The sequence below is a fragment of the Pipra filicauda genome, unplaced genomic scaffold (genome assembly GCF_003945595.2).
Source record: "Pipra filicauda isolate LSUMZ 115617 unplaced genomic scaffold, ASM394559v2 scaffold349_size1355687_pilon, whole genome shotgun sequence".
Taxonomy (NCBI): Eukaryota; Metazoa; Chordata; class Aves; order Passeriformes; family Pipridae; genus Pipra; species Pipra filicauda.
In genome coordinates this window covers 186,195-211,852 of record NW_024104475.1, presented here as the reverse complement: position 1 = coordinate 211,852, position 25,658 = coordinate 186,195, and the positions used below count along the sequence as shown (strand labels likewise).

Genomic DNA, 25,658 nt, shown 5'->3' with positions numbered 1-25,658 from the left:
CGGTAATTGACCTGCATATGTTGAATCATCTTAAAATGCTACCGAGGATTTAATGTATCCTGTAAATTGAGATGATTCCAATTAAATAGAGTTCTTAGGATAATCACTTTCAAAACTAATCAAGTAATATAATAGTGTTACTAAAACTCTTATTGACTTAATTTTGACAAATTAATAAATTTAACTAATGCAGTTACTGTAATGGTCATACTAGTTTGCATTTTTCATAACCTGTCCCTAAATGCTTTTCAGAAACGCAGTAGAAATTACCTAGGTGTATTTAATTAGCATGACAAGGTGACTTGAGGGGTGGGGGAGAGAGTATTTGTGCCCTTTTTGCCTTCTTTTTGAGGCGTGAGGGTTATTGTGGATCACCCCATGCTCGGTGCCTCTAGTCTAGTAGGAAATCAAATGGTACTGAACAAAAACTACAACTCAGATCCCAGCAGTGGAATTGATAACAGAAAATGCTCTTTAGCTGACTGCCTGGTTTTGCTACTATCAAATCTAATCTGCTAAAATATTCAGGTGGACAAAGTATTGTAATCTTGTCAATAAGGTTTATATTTAGTCTTATTTTTAACAATTAAAGAGGAAAAAGCACAAAACATCTATAGATCAAATGCTGAAAACTGTCTAAAACCATTCATTATCCTTATATTGTCAGTGAACAGATAGTTAAAACATCTTGCTTTATTTACATAAGACTTGTGGGGAGTTTGCTTGTCTTGTCTTAGGGATTTTGTTGTTGCTGTTTAAGTTTTCATTAAGAATGCATTAGAGAAGGTGTTCTAGGAGACCAAAATCCATGAGTTTTCAGTCCAGTGAATCTGTCCTTTCAGTTGTTTGGTGACACAATTTCAACAAAAGAAAAGATGGACAGCATTTTCCAGAACAGTTTCTTGCCTAGTACTTAAAACACTCTCCAGGAATTTAACAGTCATGGGTTTGAAACTTTTCAGCTGGAGGAGAATTAGACTGAGGTTTTTTACTTCTCAGACATGTGGTTCAGCTCCCTTGGTTCTTTCTTCCTTTAAAAGAAAGCATTAGCTGGAGTTTAAATCAGTCTGATCTTACTCATAGGTGAATGGTGGGTATGTTATGCCTAAGGGCTTTTGAATAATTAAGATCAAGGAATCAATATGAGTGTCTTCATTAACAGGTTAGTTCGGCTCAGGAGATGAACTTCTGAAGTGTTTCTCCCAGTCTTTCCTCTTGCTGTGTTGTGGTTTATGGGATAAACATGAAAGTACCTAAAAGTGGATATTTGCTTGGCACCATTGACCTGCTTGTTCTCAGAACATGTTGGGGTCACAAACTTGGTCTTAGATAGCTAAGCAAAGCAAAGCCTTCTATGTCTTTTGATCCAGCTTTTTGATCTGAGCAAAGCCAGACAAATCAAAGATTTTGAGCAGAAATGAAAAGATTTGACTGTTCTCTAATAACTAGACATTTGATAACTATTTTCTTTGCAGTTACCACTGTAACACAATTTTCGTGAACATTTCCAGTAATAAAGCTCGGTTTGCACATGGCAAAATTAGAGTAGTTACATGACATGCAGCTGGTTGGAGAAAGATTTTTTTTAAAGTGTCTTATGTATTCTTTGAAGTCATTCTGTGGTGGATTAGGCACTCCAATACTGTAAATCAGTTTGATCACACTGTAACTTTCAGTTACATCAGCTGGACTTCTTTTTGTGTTTTCATGTACTACAAGATATTATTACTGACAAAGAGTACGCATTAAAGAATTAGTTTGTAGATATGCAGGATAAAATATAACCTTAAATGATATTCAGTGCTGTAACTCATTCAGCTGTGCTAATAAAATGGATGGTTGTAGAACTGACATGAGTAGTAAAGACCAAGAGTTCCTCCAAAACCAAATTCGGTCATGTATGTGAATGCCTCAGGGCTTTTTGTAGCTATCTGAAGTTTTTCCTCATAGCATTAAAAGGTATGGAATGTAAACTGCACAATTTTTCTGTCCAGTTTAGAGAGATAGTTTGACTTTTAATGTATTCTTTCTTTTTTTTTTTTTTTTAAGGAAAACTTTTAGCTTTTTTTTTAATCTCTTGATTGCTGATGAATTGCATATACATATACATATAACTTTGAAAACTGATCCTTTGTCATATCTTTGAGTTTCTATTATGATGGCGAACATGATATTCACCTTGAGAAAGAAACTGTAAAAGAAGATGCTAAAGTCTTCCATCAGGAGAAACACAGATTACCAAAGAATCTCTATCTGCTGTTTTCTCTATGCTGTTTTGCAGTGAGTTGATGCTAAAAATCCTGTTTGCTTTCAAAATAACTGTTTGTCATTATCATATCAATGTTACGGCTCAGTGAGCATTCGATGCAAGTGCTCCTTTTGCTATTGGAGCCTGCCAGTGTTAGGGTGATTATTTGATGCTGTATAGGCTGACTTGCTGTTTTTTCCCTAATATTGCCAAATAATTTGGAATTACTATAGCAGAGATCTAATGCCTGGCAAGTCAACCTTAAGAATGAATAACCCAGTAAGCAATACCTTCATGATCATGTTCCGCTCTGGCTGACCTTTAACTCATTACAGACTGATTTTTTTAAGGGCGGGGAAGAGTTACAGCTCACTAGCATGTCTTTATGTTGCAGAAAACACTCAACCTGACTTCTTAGTCCAGTGGGCTGGTGTGGACTCTTATCTAAGTGTTGAGTTAGGTGGATGCACCTAGCCAACATCCAAAATAAATTGTGTTCTCGCTTTAATCTCACATTAAAATCTGAGTGTCATTGTTTTTCCTTCTTTTTAATGAGCAGACCTTGCTCATTGTAGTACATCATAACCTAACAGAGTAGACTTGGCTTAGAGGATATGGTATAACTGAGTGTAATTTTAAAAGACTTACCAGAATAGTCTGTTGCTCTGTATTAGACAATCTGCTGCTCACCAACAAGCAGTAATAAAACCCCAGCAGTAAATGCCATAGATACATGGATGTCGCTGTAGGAATCCATATAGCAGAGAGTAAAGACAAAATGAGACTTGTATAATGATGAGGTAGTTTGAGACCTATTGAGAAGGAAATAAAAAGAGACTAGCAAGACATCTGAGTAGTTTGTTCCAGAAATTTGCCTTCATTGGTTTAAACTTCATGTTAAAATGACATTTTTATTGTTATAACACTGACACATCTTTAGGAGGAAGTTAATAGGAGGGACCAGTCTTTCAGCAAGTTAAATGAAAGGCTACTATTTCCAGCTGACACCTGTGAAACTGCTGCTACATTCATTGCAGTACTGCTTAGAGAAATAAATGAGCAAGTACTCATTATAATTGAGCCTTAATGGTATCCATATGCTATATATCTTGTAATGGTGCTCATGTTGTGCAGTTTCTGTTTTGTATAAGAAAACTGAGTATTAGTCAAAGGCCCATTAATGTAAATGTCTTGATTCAATACTTTGCCTTGAAGAGGCTTATGTGTTTTAAATACATGCCAGCAAATTGTGGTTGGTGCAGCAAGTTTGACAGTCTTTCTGGTTGACCTTTCAGGTTGTCCATTTCATGTCATACAGCATCCTCTCTAGGTAATCAAATTTATTGGAGCAAAAAAGATTTTAAAAGTATATAATTTTTATTTTAATTCTTTTCAAATGAATGTTTTCTAACAGGCATTAGAACATGCAGTCTTTCAGCAATGTCATTTTGCATCATGTCATAATATTCTACTGAGGCCATAATTAAGCTATTTTTGTTATCTTCTACCCAGAATTCTTTTTGTAAATTAATTGAGTTTTGCTTAACTAAGTTTGTCAGCACTGTTTTAATGGCTAATAGCTTTTGAGCCGGTTTTTGAAGGCTTAAATCTGTCGGTTTGGTATTCAGCCTATTGTATGGTTAAAGTTTACTAGCATCTGAGATTTTCATGAGTAGTACTAGTTCACAAGCCTGCTTTTGAGTAAGTAAACTTTAGACAATGGTTCAAACTTGCTTCTTTTTCTCCACTTAATGAAATCTGAACTGTCCAGTTTTTGCATGATATACTGTTTCTTCTGAATGACATATCACAGATGCTTTGATAAGGCATACCTTAAAAATTTCGAAAAGACTCCTTATGGGCTTTACTTGCTTCCCTCCTCCTGTAATGCGCAGGAATGGGATGCTGTAAAATCTTTATTACAATTTTTAAACAAACTTATTTCCTCAAGAATGTATGATTTAGTTTTGTATTGCTTTATCAGATGGTTTTGGGGATGATTCAGGAATGATTTAAACACACAAAATAAGACAGAAATCCTGTCATCAATCCATATGTTTCAATACTGGACACCCAAGTACCATCTAAGTTATCACAAGCGGATGTCTGTCTAGCCATTTCTTCAAGAACTGCAACATGGGGATTCCTTGCTTTTCAGAGGGAGCTTATTCCAATGCTTCTGTGTATTCACTCTTGAGAGGTTTCTTTGAGCGTTATTGTGTGTACTTTTTATTCTGAAACTTAAATACTTCAGTATTTCGGTGAAAGATTTATCCCCTTTTATGTGTTGGAAGACTTGCTTAATTGACATGCTTAATCTACTGTTGACAAGATGACTCTCCTCTCAATCCTGCCATTTGTGTTCCTGGGAGTTCTTTTTACTCTTCTCTAAGCTTTCTAAATTTTTTCCCTGTCTTTCTTGAAATGTAGTTGACATCCGGTATTGGATGCAGATCAAGGAAGGCCTTTCCATGAGTGAATAACATAGGCCTTACATCACCCTCATTCCTCAATTTACATTTAACTCACATCATGCACCCCATGACATGCCTTGTTTGCATTTCCCCGTATAGCCTGCTCATTTCTATAATCTTCTTTCCCAGACCTGCTTCTCCAAGCTCTTGGGGATGCTTCTGTAGAATATTCTAATCCTAGGTGGTAGTCTCATGGGTACTTCAGAGCTCTTTTCCATATACATTCCGTTTTTTTGAGCCAGCAAAATACTTGTCTTCTCAGAACAGCTCTGGTATTCACTCAGCATTCTGTTTATTTCCCCTCACTCAAGCACAACAGAAAGAGAAAACAAACGTTGGACAGAACTGTGGCATCACTATCACTTTAATGTATTTTTGTATTATTCTATACCATATCAGTACTTGATTCGCTGATGTGGGAGACTGTTTCCATATCTCTTGAGCCTCTTTGAAGTAAACAACCAGCTTACTTTTTCCTCTTTTCCCTTCATAATCCTTTGTGATTGTATAGCATTTTGTTTGCAAGCCAGATTAGTTTGTTGTTAATCAGTCATGAATTGACTAAACGTGTCTTGGGTACTTTAGAGGATTAGAGAAAGACCTGTTACTGTCCACAGGGACTGCAGCTGTAGCAGAGATGGTTCTTCGTGCTTGCTTGTTAGGGAGGAGAAGAGAGCTTGCATTCTATCCCTGCATTCACTCACACATCACAGAAAATTTGGACTCTGGTTGCTGGCCCTTGAAGACACCCTTTGGAAATCTGCCTACCTGAAAGAGATGGGGGTCAGAAAAGGGAGTCATCTCAATTTTTTTTATTTACTCTGATCATTTTGACTTGGGCCAGGGTGTTGCTCTTAGACTCCAAAATATGTAATATAACGAGACAAGAAATAAATACTTTTAATAAAGTAGACCTATTCTATTTTAAGAGACCTAAAATAGTTTATTTTGATGGCTTTTGAGTTCAAAGTCTCTCTGGTACTAAAAAGACAATTGTGCACCTAACCAAAAGTACTTATTTTGACTGACATTATCTTTCAAAAGTTTCAAAAAAACTAACTAGTATGCCATATCTATCCCAAATATACTCCATTCCAGACATGGAATTGTAGTTGAAGAACAGATATGGTGCTTCTTACATGACAGTCCTTGCAAAATATTCCACGTTATATTATTCCAGTCTACACCAGGAAATACAAAAATGGAAAAAAGTAAAAAAGGCAGAAAATAAAAAAGCTTAAAATAGTGATTCTTGCACTAAAGCCATTAAAAGCAAAGAAAGATTACAAACAACACTTAAAACCTTTGACCAAGTGTTTTGCTGAAATTGGGACAGAAGCCTGATTTTCTTAAATGCTTTATAAAACTATAGCATCATTGTTCTCATTGATAATTTATAAAAGAAAAATAGTAAGGTACTTTCTCTGTGTGCATTGTTTAATATGCAGCAACTTTTTCAGCATGGTTAATGAAACATTGTATGCTGGTGCAGGAACAAACAGTACATATACTGTCTCCAGCAGGATTCCAGAAGTGTGTGGGGTTTTCTGAGCCTTTTTATTGTTCAATTATTTTAAATAGTAATCCCTTCATCCTGATTTCACTTCATCCTTTATTATATTATTTTCGTTGTATTGATTAAAATCCCATTATTGTTAAGAAAAGCTTATTTGACTACTTCATGCTAGGTCCTTTATTATCTGATAATCTGGTTTACAGAATCCTCCAAGGAATATCTTCAGTGTGGTCATGAGTATTAGTGCATGGATTGTGATTACATTTTAAAGTACTTTTAGAAGAAATGTTTGGTACTTCTCATTTTTCTGCTCTGCCAAGGTAGCAAATGTCCTTCAGCCTTTTGCAGCTCTATTGAATTGTTAGGTAATTGGATGGAAAACTCCTTTCCTTCTTCAGGATATTCACTGAAGTAAAGTCCTTGTATCATAATTTAATACATGGATTCCTGAAAAAAAGATTATGGAACAAAATTACTTTTTGTTTAAAAGAGTCTCGCATAATCTGACTTTACTGAGTTTTCGAGGTAATGTTTGTCCTTTTCTTTTCTTTTTCTTCTCTTTATGGTGAAATCAGACTGTCCTGGGTCATAATTTTTAGTGCAAATCTGGGAATTAAGCTGTATTGTGCTGTGCCTCACCATTTGAGATAATCAGCATCATTGGTTTCATCTATAGTATGAGCAGCAGCTGTGTAAAAAGTATTTGTTGTTTGAAGTAATAGTTGATTGATAGTGAAGTTCGGGGTTTGGTGGAACACAATTGAATAACTGATAATTGAGACTTACCAGAAAAGTGGAATAGGTTTATTTCCTCAGGTGAAAATCAGATGTGTATTAGATTATGTGTCATTCGTCGCCTTTTTCTTTTTTTTTTTGCCTGCTACACAGCAGGAAATATTCTTTATCATACCTTAGTTAATGAATTTGATCATATTTTAGGCATTGGTTTATTTTCCTTGATGACACAAACAATGAGGGATTTGATTCATCTATAAATATGTGAATCAATAAAATAAAATTTAATGTTTATTGAACAGGGAGCACAAGCATAACATTCAGAATCAGAAACTGATAAATAGCATGTATATCTTCTCTAGCCTAGTGATATGCCTGAAACTAATGTCATTTGAAAAAAATAAGGATGGCTCTTTGTAGTTAAATTGCCTGAATTGTACTGAATAATAGGTATCTTCCATAAATCTATAAAGTAGGAAAAAATATGTAAATTGTATGTAAATAAGTACTTCTTTAAAATAATTGATTTCAATCTTGACCTTTATATAGCTAATAGGCATTGAAGGATAAAACTGGGCATAAGTAAATGTGTCATTTGCTGCGGAAAGAAACTAGAAACCAGAGTCCTTCTTTTGCATTGTGTTAACTGATTTCCAGAAAGAGAAGCAGATCTCAGTTCCCAAATCTGAATGGTGTTAGCAGAAATGATTTATACTGTGATACTGGTGTTTCAATCTAGCTGCTGGGTATCCCCATATTCATATTAACTTGTCGTCTCTGCAACAGGTTTAATGACAGTTACAGGATTTTAATGCTCGATCACTGCCTGTTGAAGCCACCAGGAGTCTTTCAGTTGGCTGTGAGTAAGGATCAAGCCCTTAGTGACTGGCACTGAGAAAAACAAATGTTTATCTGATCCTAGAACAAATGGATTTATGTGACACAGCAGTGTATGGGTAAAGAGGAACAAGGAGATTGAAGCAGACTGGAAAAAGGGGACATTTATACTTTTCTTAAAGCATTTGTCAAAACAGATTATGTCTTTAACAACACTAGTCTGAAAAAGGCTACTTCAGTATTTTTTATGTGGAGAAGCTGTCCCTTTCAGTGAACCAAAATGCCATTTCAGTAGTGTTTCATACAGCTGTCACAGCATCTGTGAAAGCAGATACTGAAGAGAGGTTTCCCTTGACAACAGTGGTGTCTCTGTATTGTACATGTTTAGATTGATACACGTATCTGTAAATGCATATGCAAGTGTAATTTACAGCATTTGTAAGTTAATGTTAATATCAGATGAATATCACAGCTGCAAGTCTTGTGACAAGCCGTCCAGTATTTGAAACCACTGTTGATCCAACAGCTTGTATTAGAAGGAGAAATAATTGACTGTCAGTCAGCAAGCCTTTGACGTAGTCTCCTTACAATGAATGGTAGCTATAAAACTGCTTGAAACAGACCTTTGCAACTTGTCAGCCCCTTATTTTTAATAATGGAGCCATGCAGTTAGTGTAATGATTTTGATTCTATGATTCAAATGTTTGATGGCACCGCATGTAATATCGAGCACAAAAAATGTGACTAGATGCTTTGATAGACTTTTTGACTTAAATGACTGTGAACCCATATAAAATATTTTCATGACATGAGAAGCTAATACAAGCTAATTGATTTCAGAGAAGTAAAAGATTAAACCCGCTTTTTAATTTTATCATCTGATGGTAAGGAATGAATATGAATTGTGTAAACAAGGTGATGCTAATATATTTAAAATTACTGAGTTTGAGATTAGGACTATTTGGGGTATTGAAAAATTAGTGCTATGAAGTGGAAAAGTGGGAATTAGTGGCTGAGAAGTTTCATATAGCTGTCACTTGCCATCCTTGTTTTGGTCCTTTGAATCTTTACCCTTCCTTATAGGTCCTCATCATACTGCAAAGAGCAAATAATGGGATTTTGTCCCGTCCAGAAGATCGGTTGTGGCTTTCCTTAAAAATGTGACTACTGCTCTTGTGATTGAGAAGCCATTGTTATCACAATATTTCAGTACACTAATATCTTTGATTGGGTTGTGAGTGTCCTCAACCCAAAATGGAGGGGATTGCTGTTGCAGGATCTCCATCATACAAACACGTCTTGCTGCTTTCCACTTGAGGCTGTGTGGAGACCACTCAAAGATCTCCAGTGACTGGCAGTAAAGGGAAGAACATCTGGTAACAAGAAGGTCAACTGGGAGAGCAAGAGGAGAGTTTTAGGGCCAGCAAGAAGAAAAAAAGAAATTATCAAGAGTGCTGAATGCGGTGGCTATTGTGGTTTAAGGCAGCAAGGACTTTTAATGTGAGATGTAAAGTTCTGAAATAAGCTTTAAACTTAAACAGTTAGTTTGTCTTTTAGTATTAAAAGGTATGGCAGAGAGGAAAAGAACATATATAAATAGCATTTCTCATGGACTCTTCCAGAATTCTTAATTATTTTCCTTCGCAGTGGATTTGTTAAGAAGGTGTTTTCCATTGGCTTCTCAGGAGCTAATTTCTCTTGCTTTGGTTTGGGTTTTTTTGGAGTTGGAGAGGCTTGTCGTTTCATTGGGTCTGGTTTTGTGAGTTTTTTGGTTGTCAGTGACACTGAGTTAGACCACTTGCTACAGTAGGGAATTTCATTCTAATATCACCTTCTTTTACACCATCTTCACTTATTGCATGGATGGCAGAACTGTGAAATTCCATTCATGATTTTTCATTTCCTGTTATTTTCACTTTTCTTTGGGGACTTGATTAAAAGTAGTCTATGCTAGTATTTATTATTTCTAGCCTTGCTCTGTTGTTTTGTATTCCCTCTTGCTTTTTTAGCCTTTGGAATTGATTAATTAAACCTTAGCGCATAAACTAGTAGCATGCTTGAATTGTTTAGTTTATTCATTAGTGTGTTGTGGGAGACATGTAGGTCTGTGCTGTGCTCAGATAACTTTTATCAGAAATTATTATAGTAACAAGTACAGTTTTAGTACATTTTTAGATGGTGACACTGAAAATTACCTTTAAGCACTTGACATGTCTCATAGTGATATTTCAGATCATGTACTGCCTGACTACTAATTGTCTCTCCCTTTCTCATACTCCTCCATGCGGGTGTGTACATGTGAGCTTACTGCTCTGTGGGTTTGCTGCAGAGTGACAATTCCACAAGCTCTGATGCCCCTTTAGAGCACCAGTAACATGAGAAGTGTCAGTAGGCAGACAGCCATAAGGAAAGGGTTGTACAAACCCTGCCTGTAAAATTCTGAAGAAATTCAGCCTTTTTCCACAGAGAAATGTTGCAGGAATTTGATGTAAATAAAGCAGCCCAACAGTCTGAATGGACTGGTAAAAATAAGATACTCTGATTATTTTAAGCATCAATAGACACAGTATCACTAGATCCAGATGTTCAAAAACTGTATATCAGACGCTAAAGAAGTACCTAATGGAGTCTGGTGGTTTTTGGAGCCCATGGAGGAGGTGATTTATTTTTATTCTCCACCGCTGTCAGACTTCAATGCGTACAGTGAAGCATGATCTTCCCACAGGCAGTTTCGCTGGCCTTTGCTTATTCTCTGCTGCTCTCCAGAGGCAGATGAGATTGTTTCCTCTTCATCTTGGTTCTCTCTGGCATTTTGTTCTCCACCTGGGTCTCAGCTCCTCCTACTCCCTGTGCAGCTGTTCCCACTCACTGTGGTGTCCACTCACTTCAGTGCTTCCCCGGCAGCCATCACCACTCTGACTTAATCACGAGCAGACACATTTCATCACAGAGAATACTTAGTGAACGTTCATGTACTATGACTTGGACGTGGAGCAGATAGAAGTCTCTTGCCTCCCCTGTGTCCTCCACTGCTGACTGATCCTTCTGGGAGGTGGGAACCTGTCCTGGCATAGGCCATAGCACACGTTGGTATTGGAAATCCTGTACTTCATGCATCTTCTGCTCAATTTCTGGTTTTACATTAATAGTGCTCTTCAGTCTCTGTTGCTGTTCTGTCCAGTTTCAAGAGAAATTGCCTGTCAGATGGTCACCTCGATGAAGATCAGCCCACTGGATAGCATCCTGTGATTGTTGAACATTTTAAACTTTTGCCTGCAAGTACCTTAAGGAAAAGTAGGACAACTTTAGAGGTGCTGGGTAGGTTTCCTTATAGAGGTAAAAGGCAAAACTGCTGGGAAGAAGGTAACTTTTGTTTTTGAAAAATGTAACCACAAACATTGCAACTGATGTGCCAAGGTAGTGTAGGGTATCTGAAACAACTGTTAATTTTCAAGAACCACAAAACTATTATTATTGGTCCCATCTTCCTAAAATTGACAAGGGGAGCAAGGAGACTGTTTCTTCTTCTCCTGCCCTCTTAACAGGTGAACTTCAGGGAGAAAAGCAGAGATCTTGTTTCAAATTAGTATCTTTTTGGAGCTCTGCTGGTAGTTTCTCAAAAAATGAACAGTTAGCCATAGTAATCTGACTTTTCTATTCTTCTTTCCAGGCAGATGATGATGTGCACGTGCCTCCAATACAAATAGATACATCTCCTGCATTGCCAGCACTGAAGTGGCCAGGAGATGAGCATAATATTAATGCTGACACTGCATATGACTAGGCAAATAGACAAAATTAATGTTCTCAAACTAAAAGCTCTTGAGGCTATACCTCTTCATTATATCACTTGTTACAGTAAAAAACATTTGTGTTTTGTGTGACATTACAGCCTAGAAGTTTTTTTATTCCCTGTCGTACCACAAAATTGAGTAACCACTTTTGTTAGTCTTCCTATTGCGATTGCTGATGGTACTAATTCACGTTTACCTTGTCCTGCTAAGTCAGCATCCCTAGAAATCACCTCGCCAGGTGACAGCTGATATTAGTCAGTCTTCAGAGAGGGCAGCTCAGTTGAGCAGGAAACTGCCAGCTGAGCAGTGGTTAGGCAAGGGCAGTAGTTACACATTCATTGTCACAGCTGAAAAACTAACCAGCTGTTAGAATTTGCCTAACAATCCACCTTTCAAAGAGAAATAAAACAGATATCAAAAACTACCACATAGACTAGGTAGCTGATTTTCAGTTTCTTTTTCAGCTGTCTCCAGCTGTCAGAATGATGAGTGAGAGGTGATTAAACAGATTATAATCATTTTCCTGTCTCAGAAAAGGGATACGGTGGACAAGTCAGAGCTCCAGCAGGAGTCTGGGTGCCTTAGGTGATGCTGGGACCACTTAGGCCTGCAAAAAGTTAATTGCCATTTACTGGAAGTTGGACAGGAAGGTGTTTCACACTTGCTATTGGGGCTAGAAATACACAGCTACTGTGCTAGTCCTGTCATGGGTTCTCCCATTTGACCCTGCCCTGACAGCTCCTGCAGGAGACTGGAGTGGAAGAGTTGAGTGCCAGTGGTGTGCACAAACATGGGATTTCAGTTCCTGTCTTTCTTCTGTCAAACAGGAGTATGGATGGTTTGCCAGGTATGGTGAAAACAAAAACATATTAAATATCTTTGAAGTGTTAACAAATAAATCAGTGGTTTCAGTGTTTGTGAAGACAGGCCCTTACACCAAGATCCCATATGTTGTACTCTTGAGGGTGGGGGTGAAGGAGGTAAATTTAAAAAAAAAAATCTTTTGAGCATGTAATGTATCAAATATAATAGTTAAAACTTTAGCAAACATTACCTGTGTACTCCGTGGTTGGTTGTTTTTTTCTTTTGCTTTAAAAGTACAAGCCTCTAATTAAAAAATTTCTTTCTTCATCACAATTTCTTAATAAATTAAATCATACACCATAATTTATTAGCATTGTTAGTCAGCTGCAGTACTAAAAGTAGAAAGATGTAGCCCAGGAGTTTGAAGGGAATCTCTTCTAAAAAGTACTAGCAGCAGATCATCCTTTAGGTTCCCCAGTGTGGTCTATGATATTGGATTTAGTAAGTTGTTAGGGAGGAATGTGTGTCTAATGATCAATGTTGATTTCTGGGAAAAGAAGAAGCTGCTCTTTTTTTTTTTTTTTTTTTTTTTTTGGTGACACATTGACAAATGGTTCCATTCAGGGCAAACCAAAAAATCATTCTTATGAAAGCATTTTCAGATGTGGCAATCCTAAATAATTTATGAAACAGATATTTTATGAAAATGGCCTCTGAGACTCATCCTTTTGGCTGCCATTTGACTCCTTGAGCTAGGGGATCACAGTATCACAGAATCACAAAATGGGTCAGGTTCAAAGGAACCACAGTGGGTCATCTGGTCCAACCTCCCTGCTCAAGTAGGATCACCCTAGAGCACTCCTAAAGTATGCCACTATAGTATCCATGAAATATTTTTTCCCCATTATTTGCTTATTTTTATGTTGAGGTGTGTGTCACAAAGTATATTTAGAATATATTAATTTTTTGGTTGTGAGTTTGCTCCTTTACCTAGGAAATGCTGAAAGCAATTAAGTTTTATTTAGCGTTTTGATGTATTTTCTGCCATCTATGGTTCTATACCAACTTAATTTTTAAATATATTTTGCTTAAAATGACAAATAGATACTGAGTATGTAAATGAAAACCTGATGGTTTACTGACCTCTCTTCATCTGTTCTAAGGAGACTGAGTTGACTTAATTAAATTAAAATATTATGAAAGACTAGTAGAGGCAGAAAAGAAATAGACTGAAGACTGGCAATGTAGAGACTGAAGGCTTTTGCAATGTATAAACACTTTATTAGAAATGCTGTGACTTGGCATTGCGTAGTTATACTGACTTTTTGTAAAAGGAAGACATAGGAATAATGAGCAATTCTGCCAAAGTGGAACAGACCTTAAAATCATCTAGTTCCAACTGCCCTGCCATGGGCAGGGACATCTCCCATTAGAATGGGAAAGAAAATAATAAATTGACATGTATTAGTTATGTGAGAGAAATTTTGGACATAATGCATTGCATTAACTCATTTATTTTACTAATTCACAATATGTGGCACTGGCTGTATGACTTTGCTTGACTAGGTATAGAAGATTCATGGACCTTGAGATATCCTTTTCATGGCACACTACTGCAGAAAGGTTTTCTGTATTTGCTTTTGCAGTTTAACCTGCTAAAACTTATCTTGCAGTATTTTATAAAAATGTCATGCAAATGTGGCCAGTACCAAAAAAAAATCACTAAAGATAAATTATGAGCTAGGAAAAACCTTCTTTTTTTTATAATTAAAGAATTAAAAATATAATATTACAGAGTTTTTATCTCCAGTCCTTCTTTTTGTTATATATATAAACCTGTAGAGAGTTAAAAAATTCATCTGGTACCTGTGGAACTAATTGAAATTTTGAGATTTGGGCACCTGGCAAGGGGTAACTGTAGAAGACTGGTCTCCCTGGGTTTACTCTGTAACGGGAAAGACTCCATCTTCAGCTTAATCTCCTCTGTGAGATGATTTAATTCTGTTATCTCCCTGTACTGATTATCAGGGGAGTCCCAAAGAGATTAATTTCTGTGAGTTACCCTTGCTGGAGTTACTTGTGCTCTTGCATTTCTCCACCTTCTTTCATGGTTAGGCCTGTAGCTGGCACGCAGTGTCTGTCTGCTGAATTACAGTTTGGTATTTGAGTTGTGCAGCCAAATCACACGTGGTCATAATTTTAAGACTAAAACATGGAAAAGTGATCATGTTATGCTTTCAAAATTGTCTGAGGACCACAGGCTTCCTTTGGGAAAAAAGCAGGGGATGATGTTGTTTTTCACAGAAAACCTGATAATTCTACTTTATTTCTGTTTTCAAGGCATGTATGCTTGGGGATTGAGACTTGAGACTCAAGGAGACGCATGAAGTGCATCCTGGGAGAGGGCAGAAAGATAAAAATAGCTGCAGGAAAGTTTTTGTGTCCTTTGCATCACTCTCTGCTTATTTCTTGACCTCCTTTTCAGAAGGTTCCTCTCCCTCCTGGGTCTGAGTGATGGCTGGTGGTGAGGACTGAGGCAGGTGAGCCAGGATCTGCAGACTGGGCTGGGCAGCACTCCACTCCTGTGGGTTGCTGTTAAAATAGGATTAAGCCCAACCAATTCCAGTCATAAGTTTGTATTCTCTGGGCAGATTCCCATTTTCCCCTCAGCACTGCAGGCACAACCTGTGTGCTCCACTTTGAGTCCCAGCTCTGGTGAATTTCAATGGATCCTTAGCAGCACCATCTTCTCATTTCTCTCTTGCAGTGTTCTGTATTTTCACCCACCATCATAGTTGGGGTAGTTCCATAAAAAAAAAAAACAGCGTTAGTAAAGTCCAAAGGGGCTATTGGGAGTTATTTTCATATTTAATCCTAAAACCTTTCACAGCAGTGGCACCTGGACACTTCACATTGTTACTGCTGTATCTCTTTTATTCTGGCCTTTCAGTTTTTTCACTGGCTAAGTCTGCAGGAGGATACTGACTATTCGGTTGTACTTATGTATTTTGCATTAAATATTGAAATTCTGACTTCTTGCTCTGCCTCCAGCTTGTGGAGTTGTCCTAACATTCTCCAGGAAAGGTTGGGGTATAATAAACAAGCTGTCTGTAGAGACAAACAGTTCTTCTCATTGGTGACAAGAATTTTGATAAGTGTTTTGACCCTTTGAAATATTTGTGTGGTTTCCCTGAGGATTTGCTTTTCCTTTCAGTTGAAATTCAGCTGCTGCTTTATATATATTGGGGATGTGCTGTAATTTTTAAAAAAACTTTTCAGTATTGTTGTGCCTCTGAATTTCAGTAATTTTAAAAAAGCAACCTTTGAATATTTATGTTTCCTCTCTTGGTACACTCTGTACGTTTTAGAAGAGATACTGATCTCATACGTTCTGTTCTTAGGTGCAGAAGGACCAACAGCGGTCTACTGGAAAAATACTGAGTTGGGTTAGCAGCAACCCGGGTCAGTCAGGCTCATTTCCTGAGAATGAATGACAGTAGAATTACAAACACTGGTTTTCAGGTTCTGTGGCACTCAGTGTTCAGAAACAAAATTTATAAAATAAATGAGAAATGTTATAAACCAGTGATGATCCTACTTTAATACGCTTCTCTGATCTAGATCCTCACTTCAAACTTCACTTACTTACATAATACTAATTATAATCAGTCCTAAAGCTCTATGAATATGTTACTGAAAATTTTTATGTGTTTTAAGCAGTATAAAAAGTATGATTTAAGACACAGCGATTTGAGATACATTAAAATAGTGCCCTGTAAACTGAACTTATTTCAGTAGTGGTCTGGATCTTCAAAGAAGTTTGAGTAGTGTGTCCCCTTCCTTCCTTCCTGAAGTGTAGGAGTTTTGTTTCTGACTCTGGTGTTAGTATATGACTGACACTTAGTATAGGTTCTAGTCAGTATCAACACAGTAGAATTGAAAAATGCAGTGGCAAAGTAAATTACAAAAGGAAAGCAAGATAAAGGAATGCAGCTAATAGAAAGGGTATCATACCTAGCCCCCTTTGTTGTCACTCCATCTCTTTCTGCAAAGTGCATTTGTCAGCTTACAAGACATTTAGGACATTAAACGATTTTGGAAGAATAACTGAGTGAAAATAAGATGCAAATAGTTTTCAGTGCTTTACAGATTTTACTTTGATTGGGAGGAGTAATCTACACATAAGTTTGTGCATCTGAGAGTCATAAGCCACCTTTAGAAAAATCCCCCAAATACCCTGATAATTTTTTGGGTTCAGATTGCTGCTGTAATTTCTTGACCTGAGTAATGGGTGCCCTTGGAAGAAAAACTGTAGGAACTTGCAGTGTTACATAGGTTTGCTAAAACTTGGGACTAGAAACAAACCCTTTCACCAGAGCCTCAGGCTTGCATCTCAAGACTTCAGGAAGATAGTGCATAACTTCATAACTGAAGAGTAACAAGATACCCAGCATTGATTTTATGGCCAAAGAGTAAATAGGTACTTCTTTAATTTTACTTTTTAAAATTCTGTTCTGTTTAAAAGTATACAGTATTTAGAATTATTTTTGAGGGGAAGAAGGGGTTGTGGAGTGGTGAATAAAGAGCACCCACTTCTTTTTTTCTCTTTTTAAGCCAAGAGACTGTTAAACAAAAGTCCAAGTCTACTTTCCCGGTCAAAAATGTCTCGCATTCTGTATGTCGAAAGCTGTGTTGAGTATCTCCTGGGCTCTAGTAATGTCTCTTCAGGACCTGGCTGTCTGCATAGTGCACACTGGACTATCATCTTAAAATAAGGATGGAGTTAAATGGAATCAGAAGCAATACTGTGGCTGTTCCAGTTAGTGTGAGGGAATATGGAAAACTCACCTGTTCCATTGCTCCCAAAGATTAAATGTATGCTTATGAAGATTGACCAGAGGGCTGGAGCACCCCTCCTATGAAGACAGGCTGAGAGAGTTGGGGCTGTTCAACCTGGAGAAGGCTCAGGGGAGACCTTACAGGAGCCTTCCAGTACTTAAAGGGTGCCTGCAAGAGAGCCTTGTAGAAAGAGACTTTTTACAAGGACATGTAGTGATAGGACAAAGGGAAATGGATTTAAACTGAAAGAGGATAGGTTTAGAGTAGATACTAAGAAGAAATTCTTTACTGTAAGTGTGGGGAGGCACTGGAACTGGTTACCCAGAGAAGCTGTGGATGCCCCATCCCTGGAAGTGTTCGAGGGCAGGTTAGATGTGGCTCTGAGCAACCTGGTCTACTGGGAGGTGTCTCTGCCCATGGCAGAGGGTTTGGAAGTAGGTGATCTTTGGAAGTAGGTGATCCAACCCAAACCATTCTATGATATGAGAGAATACCAGACATCCATAGCAGAGGGTTGTATGAAAAATGGTTAAGGGACTGCAGTGCAATTCTTTGGTTCTACCACTTATTGAAATGAGCTTGTCAGTTTTGACAGAGCTCTCATTTGAGACTAAACCAACAGACAGCCTCATTATTTTTCAGATTTGCCAGAAATACATTCATGCCTTTTTTTTTTTCTAAGCAGCTGCCCTAACTGAAAAAAATGAAACTACATTAAATAGTACAAAAATGCAACATAGATGTTTATTTCTACTTTTTTTTTTTGTATTAAGAGTAAAGAATGTGAATTTGTAATTTTCAAGCCATCTTAAAACAAGAAGAGGCTTCCACTCATGGTAAAACACATTGCTGCATGCAGAAAAGCTCTTGACAGCCATGCTTGGAAATTTTTCTGATTAACAAAACGCACTACATCAAAATGTTCTGACAGGTTGTTTTGATATCAGCAGACATTGGGGTGAAGTGCAAGTAAGGACTGTTAACATTTTCTGTCACTTTTGGTTGATGCTTTGCTGTAGGAACAGCTCAATGTGTCCACTTTGAGATTTACTAAGGAACTTAATAGAAAAAACAAGAGGGCTTTTTCCAGATGTATCATAACACAGTAACTTTTCAAAACCCTGAAATATTTCAATTTTGTTTTTTCCCCCCTGGTGAGCTTTATTTACCGGTAGTATCTTATATCAGCTCTTACAATCTCGGTGTTTTGGAAACAAGCTAAAATATTTTCCTCTAGAAGTCAGCAGTTAGAACTTGAGAACTTGGGTGTGTCCCAGATATGATACCTGTTCTTGGGTGAATAACCAGTCTGTAGCTGCAAGTTCTTCAGACTATAGAGAAGAGATTTCCACATATGTTGTCTGCTGTACTCACCTTGATCCTATTTTCTGTCGTGTCTGATGGTTTTATGTTACCGTTCAGAAAAATTCTAAGCCACAGTAGATTGAAGTGCAGACAGCTTGTAAACTAGATGGGGTTTTCTCTTCACTTTCTCTTTTAATCCAATGTAAAAAGCACTCTAATCTTTGTAAGATAGCTCTTAAAATGAGATATTTAGGTCCCATAAAACTTGTTTTCTGTTTCGGTCACACAAATACCATATCAAAATTGCATTGTGTGCATCTTTGCAGTACCGTGATTTCATTGTGTCATTGATTTTTGTCTGCAGCTATGAAGATTAGAAACATTTTTATCCTTTGGATTTTTTGAGCAATCATTTGCATTCTAGGACTTCAATGTGCCCCAGCCTCCTGTACCTTTATGGTCAGCCAGGGGAGCCTCATCTGATCTCTTTCCTTTGTGCTCTCCATTCGTAGCCTTTTCTCTGCTTTTAAAGTTTAATGACTTCGTGTTATTTTGCATGTCTGGCAAAAATCTCAAAATAATGTGTTAATATAGCTAGTAGGGAAATTAATTTAATGGAGTCTTAATTTCCTTGTATTGGATAAACTTCAGCTAAAGATGACCTTTTGAAAAAGAGATTTTAATATAACTGAGGACTTCCATCTTGATGAACTGAAGATGAGGTTTCTTGGGTTTTTTACTTTGTTTTGTGGTTTTTTTTCATAATATGGTCACATTTTAATGGAGAAGAATACCCTATTTTCATGGTTGTGCAACTACTAATTGATGACTGTAATGGCTGTTTATGTGTAAAAGTAAAATTAAAATTTTATTTATATATGTATATGTGTTTAATGCTGTTTACAACTTGCAAATAAGGAAGGCATTCCAGTATCTAGTAAGTGTATTTATATCTAACATTCATGCTAATAATATGCCACCTAGATACTCCAGAAAGTTGCCTAATTTTTCTCTAATTTCAGGGTTTTTTTCTGAATATTGCTGCTGGAAATTTCAAGGCAAAAAAGAAAACCATCTTTTTGTAATGAAACTTTAGTAGATTTTTGTCCCGAGTCTCAACCAGCATTAGTTTCTGGTGGGGATTTAGCAATAAATGTGCTCTTCTCTACTCTCAGCACAAATCCTGAGATTAACTTTGCTGTGAAGTATCTTTAGGTCTTAATGAAAACTGAAGTTACTCATCCTAGTAAGAGTGCCCAGAGAGACAATGCCTCCATATCCTACCCTATTAAATTCTCACGTATTAAGAAGGATATACTGCTTGCAGTACTTTTAACTTAAAGCCTATTCTGTATATATGCATTATTTTAAATTAATAAACAATTGTACTGTGGAAATAGGAGTTAGAATTGGAGAGTGTTGTGCTAAATACAGGGGAAAACAGGTGAAGTATGAGAACGTTTTCTCATAGTGTTTTTTAATGTCTTTAAACGTGATATCATGCAATGAAACAGTTACAATGAGAAGTGTAATGGAGCTATTCATGAGCTAAAAGATTGGGTTTTTGCAAGAAGCAATTTTAGTAGCCTAAGCAGAACTAGGCTGAGGTAATTTAAGGCCCTTTGGTGAAGTCATGGAAGGCTGCTGAAGCATGGCTCCTTACATATATATTAAATACATTTTAAATTAATTGTCTTCTCATGATAACAGCATAGCTACTGCCTGTTTTATTTTATTAGCATTGCTTTATAGATGCTTTGTGGTTATTTTCTGTCTTTCTCTTCCCCCCATCTTAGTGGAATCGGTCGAAATTGGCCATGGGCCTCTGGTGGAAGCAGCATTTTGGCAGAATTTGGGACTTTGCATCTGGAGTTTGTGCATTTGAGCCACCTGTCTGGAAACCCTGTCTTTGCTGAAAAGGTTAGACTTCTCAGTCAAAATCATGTTGTAAAAATCACATATTGGGAGACTAATATCAGTGGGGAGAGATTTGGATTTTCCTCAGTTGTAAGCATTTGTCGCATTTTCCCAAATCACATTGGCATGTTTTTGTATTAAAAAGTCAAAAATCCCTTCCAAAATTATTCTGATGCATATTCTTGTATATGGCCTCATAAAACACATAATTTCTGTTTATGTTCTAAATTACTATCACATTAAACAATCAGACTGTAGACCTTTCTTTAGTTCTTCAGCTGAATGAGGTGTAAGCAAATACTGACATTATATTGGGGATAATAACTGCTGTCTAGAGAAAGCAAAGCACCATGGTGATTTCAACAAGTTTATTCTTCAAAATGCTGTATAATATCACTGCTGTCAGCAAGGTCATATAGCGCTTCCATTGCACTGACCTATAAGAAATACACTTTGAACTTTGTTTTGTCAAACAACTAATTCTTCCAAAATTTGACAACATTTTATCATACTTTTTATTTACATGAGCCATGGAAAGCAACTCCTCCTGCCCTTAATTCCCACCTAAACAATTTTGCTTTGCTTTTGGGTGTATAAATAGCCAGCAAGTCCTGTTCTTTATAATACACTGATTCATTTATCTTCTTTTTTTTTTTTTTGTAGTTTAAACTTACACTTGCTTTGGTTTTGTATTCTTACTGCAGCTGCCATATGTTAGCTAAAACTGATATTATCAATTTAATAATCTAGCTAATAACAAGACTCCAAATGTTTAGCAGTAGGTCTAAAAGCAGTGGTCAAATCTAAAATTATTACTGGATAAGGACTGAATGGCTTTGCTGCAATACTGTTGTTGGCATTGGAATAAATTTTGTGAAGCAAATTCCTAGAAATTTTCATGTATTTAGGGGTGAATTTAAAGACAATTTCTCTTAAAGAAATCTAATCTGCAGGGGATATAGGGGAAGGGGGTGGCAGCACTGAGGAATAGCCAGAAACAAATTTACTACATAAGTTAATTATCTTTTTGACATTTATGTAATTTAATGTAAAACATCTGTGCTACTAAGAGACAATGAAAGTGTGTATCTTAAAATCCTAGTCTATGGTTCTCTTACAGAGTGGCATCATGCTCTAGCTGCAAGATGCTGGAAATCTGTTTATGTAATCTATTCTTAAAACTCTTTAGAGATTGTGATTCCAAAGCCCTCCAAGACAAACCATTCCAGCACTGGTACACTTGACAAAGAAGAGAAAATACTGGAATAAGCTTTGCATGGAAGTATTCATAGAAGAACTCATTAATTGAGGTCTAGGACACATTGCAACCTGCATTTGGGCAATGCATTTGGGCAGGAAGCAGTTTATATACCACAACAGAAATCCTTCTGTGTCTTGGTATAAGCTAATTTATCTTCTTTTTCAGTAGCTAATTCAATGGATCTCTAGACATTCAGGGTGTTTTAATGAAGCTGTCAGTACCTTTTTGTTACGATTTCTGGCCTGCAGTGCTCAGGATCCTCATTCTCCCAAGTTGCTCCATTTGCTTTTTCTGTGAATCTTAAAAGTATAACTCATTTCATGTGCTCTGAAATGGATTGTGCTGCTTGATGACTCCAGCTGCAGAGCATCTGGACTGCAATTGTTTCCCAGGGCATCTCATTTGTAGCAAGCTCCTTAACAGTGCCAGCAAACTGCTCAGGGCTGCCTGGGTTCCTGCTGGGCAAGTTGTATGAAACTCATTTCCAGCAGTGCTCTCCTTTCTAGGCAAAACTGCTTTAGAGTTCACTTCCACATCTGAACTAGGTGATAGGCTTCATATTTAATACCATTTCTGATTTAGGTATATGAGGAATATAATGCTGCCATAGGTTAACTTAGTTAAGGCAAATATTCTCAGTGAATTTTAGTATCCTGCGGAGGAGTGAGATAGTCTGTACGGCAAGCCCCAAACTTTGGAGCTTGCTTCTGTTGTGTTATTTCATTGTTGACACTCGCCACACAAACTCCAGAGGTTTTGAGGGGCTTGTTTGCACAATGATATCAGTTTTGAGAGTCCTTTTTAATAGTAATACAATTGCATTGAGCTATTTGAGTATATGAGATTTTTATTTTCAGGCATATTGTACCGACACTGTTTTATTTTATGTGGGGGGAAAATGGGTCAGTGTTCAATGTTTTGTACCCTTCCAATAGGTAATGAATATTCGAAAAGTTCTAAATCGACTGGATAAACCAGAGGGACTTTACCCCAACTATCTGAATCCCAGCAGTGGCCAATGGGGCCAACGTAAGTAGCTCAAGTCTGGTACTGTGACCTGTCTGTCAGTGTGCTGCCTGCAGTCATTAAATTCTTTCAGTCACTGTTACATGTTTTTTGTATATATATATGGAGAACTTTTATAACGTATAGAAACTCACATTATATTTGAGATTCTATAAAATGTAAAAAATGCTACAAATATAAAACTAATAATTCTACTTGCTGTATTTTAATGTACTTTTTTTGATCTTTCAATATGACTTGTGGAGGCAGGGAAATGTCTGAATATGTATGATTTTGGAAAGGAATTGGTAAACTACCTTAGTCTCTTATTCAAAAATCTGAAGTGCTCTCTGAAGTAGCTGTTTAAGAAACATTATCAGCTCACTGAATCAAATTCTGTATTTTTGGACCCAGTGGTGTGGGTCCACTGAAGAAAAAAAAAAAATAAGACAAGTCTTCCCAGTTAGTACCAGCTGTGATTTCTGTTGATATTTAATGCAAACAACTTGTTTGAGGAAGCAAACTAAACAGAACTGTGGCATGGCATTAATCCCCTTGGAACCGTTGCTGAAGATACCAAAATTAGAAGGCAAAGATGTACTTCACAAGAAGCAATGGATCCCCTACTCTCTCACCACCAGGCAGAGGGAGCAAACTTTAGAGATGGAGGGGAGTGGAAACAAGTTTCTGCTCAAGGTGGCAGACAAATCTCCTCTCCTGACATACCTCACTTCCCCAGGTGCCCTCATACAATAGCTATGAGGCCCTGAAATCTGAGGACCAGGGAAATAAGAATGTGAACGAAGGCCCATCTGGGTTGGAGGGATCGCCTAAGGCAGGGCAGCTTACCACTGCATCATGACCTCCTCAATTAAGAAAAAAAAAATAGTAGTAGTCATTGGTGACTCCCTTTTTTAATAATTGGAAAACCCAATATGCTGACTGAACGCAAGCTATAGAGAGATGTGTTGCCTCCTTGGGGCCCAGGTAAGGGACATCACCAAGAAACTTTCCAGCCTGGTGTGGCCCACTGATTATTACCTGCTACTGGTTTTCCAGGTAGGCAGTGGCAAAGTTCCTAGCAAGAAGGCTGTGGGCAATCAAGAAGGGACCTCAGGGCCTTGGAACAACTGATCAAGGGATCTGGAGCACAAGTTATATTCTCTTCTGTCCTACCAGATGCAGGGAATGATGGGGCAAGAAACAGGAAAATCATGCAGATGAATACCTGGCTTTGAGACTGGTGTTACCAGTTGAATTTTGGGGGTTTTGATCATGGATCACATGACACCAAGCCTTCTGGTAACAAATGGGACCCACTTGTCTCAAAGGGGGAAAAGGATCTTAGCTCAGGAGTTACCAGGGCTTGTTGAGAGATCTTTAAACTGATTTGAAGGGGGAAGGGGAATAGCCAGATAGATAAAGTGTGGGAAGGGAAGAACTATAGCAACCACCCAAGTAGCAAAACGAGGTTTAAGAGGGGATACCTCCAGCAAGTACAAGCAGCCAAAGGTGTCACCATAAGACAGGACTATGGGGAATCCCTTTGCACCCCTATTGGGATATTGATACAATCAAATACTTACTGTAAAGTGCCTGCACACCAGTGCATGCAGTATAGGGAACAGGAGGAACTGGAGATCTGTGTGCAGTCATAGGACTTTGACCTCACTATGATTACAGAGACATAGTGGGATAGTGTGCATGACTGGAATGCTGTTGTGAAGGGCTACACACTGTTTAGGAAAGACAGATCAGGAAGGCATGGTAGTGGAGTTGCCCTCTATGTGAGGCAACACTTGGAACGTACCAAGCTCTGTTCTGGGGTGGATGACAAGTGAGTCAAGAGCTTAGGGTTAGGATAAAAGGGCAGACAAGTAAGGATGACACTGTTGTGGATGTTTGCTAATGTGACCTGATCAGGAGGAGGAAGTGGATGAGCTTGACAGGGACCTTGAAGTACCTTCAACTTCACAGGCACTGGTTCTTTGGGGGGCTTTTAACCACTCTGACATCTGCTGGAGAAGCAACACAGCAAAGCACAAACAGTCCAGGAGGTTCCTGAAGAGCACTGATGACAACTTCCTGACACAGATAGTGGAGGATCCGACAAGGAATGATGTGCTGGGTGACCTCATACTGAGAAATAGGGAAGGCCTTGTTAGAGATGTGAAGGTTGGGGGCAGCCTTGGCTGTAGTGACCATGAGACTGTGGAGTTCAGTATTGGGTGAGGAGAAAACAGGAGGGCAGCAAGTAAGATTGTAACCATGGATTTCAGGAGAACTGACTTTGGCCTCTTTAGGGATCTTCTTTGAAAAATTCCATGGGAACAGGTCCTTCAAGGAAGAGAGGTCCAAGAGACCTGGTTGGTATTCAAGGATCACTTCCTCGAGGTTCTAGAATGATGTATCCTGATGAGCAAGAAATTGGGCAAAGGGGGCAAGAGACTTGCATGGATGAACAAGGAACTCCTGTCATTGCTCAAGCATAAGCAGGAAATACGCAGGAGATGGAAGCAGGGTCAGGCCACTAGGAATGAATATAGGGAGTTGTCAGAGTAAATAAAAACGAGATGAGGAAGGCCACACCTAGGCAAACTTTACAGCCACAAGTCCATAGGCTCTGATGGGATGCATCCATGAGCGCTGAGAAAGCTGGCAGACACCATAGTGAAGCCACTCAAGATCATCTTGGAAAGGCTATGGAGTTCAGGAGATGTGCCTGAGCACTGGAAGAAACTCTTCAAAAAGGGCAAGAAGGAGGTTTCAGGGAATTACTAGCCAGTCAGCCTCACCTCAGCACCTGGAAAGGTGATGGAACAGCTCATTTTGGAGGCCATCACTACCCAAGAAAGTGGGACAGGAGTAGTCAGCATGGATTCAGTAAAGGTAAATCATGCTTGACCAACCTGATTGCCTTCTG

General features: G+C 37.9%; 1 protein-coding gene across 1 annotated transcript in view; it reads left to right on the top strand.

Annotated features, from left to right (window-relative positions):
• MAN1A1 (mannosidase alpha class 1A member 1) overlaps positions 1-25,658 on the top strand; it is a 147,435-nt gene that overhangs the window by 94,723 nt on the left and 27,054 nt on the right. Inside the window, exons 6-7 of the mRNA XM_027716302.2 lie at positions 20,349-20,472; positions 22,666-22,759. Of these exons, the coding sequence (XP_027572103.1) occupies positions 20,349-20,472; positions 22,666-22,759 (218 nt within the window). The remainder of the gene's footprint in view (positions 1-20,348; positions 20,473-22,665; positions 22,760-25,658) is intronic.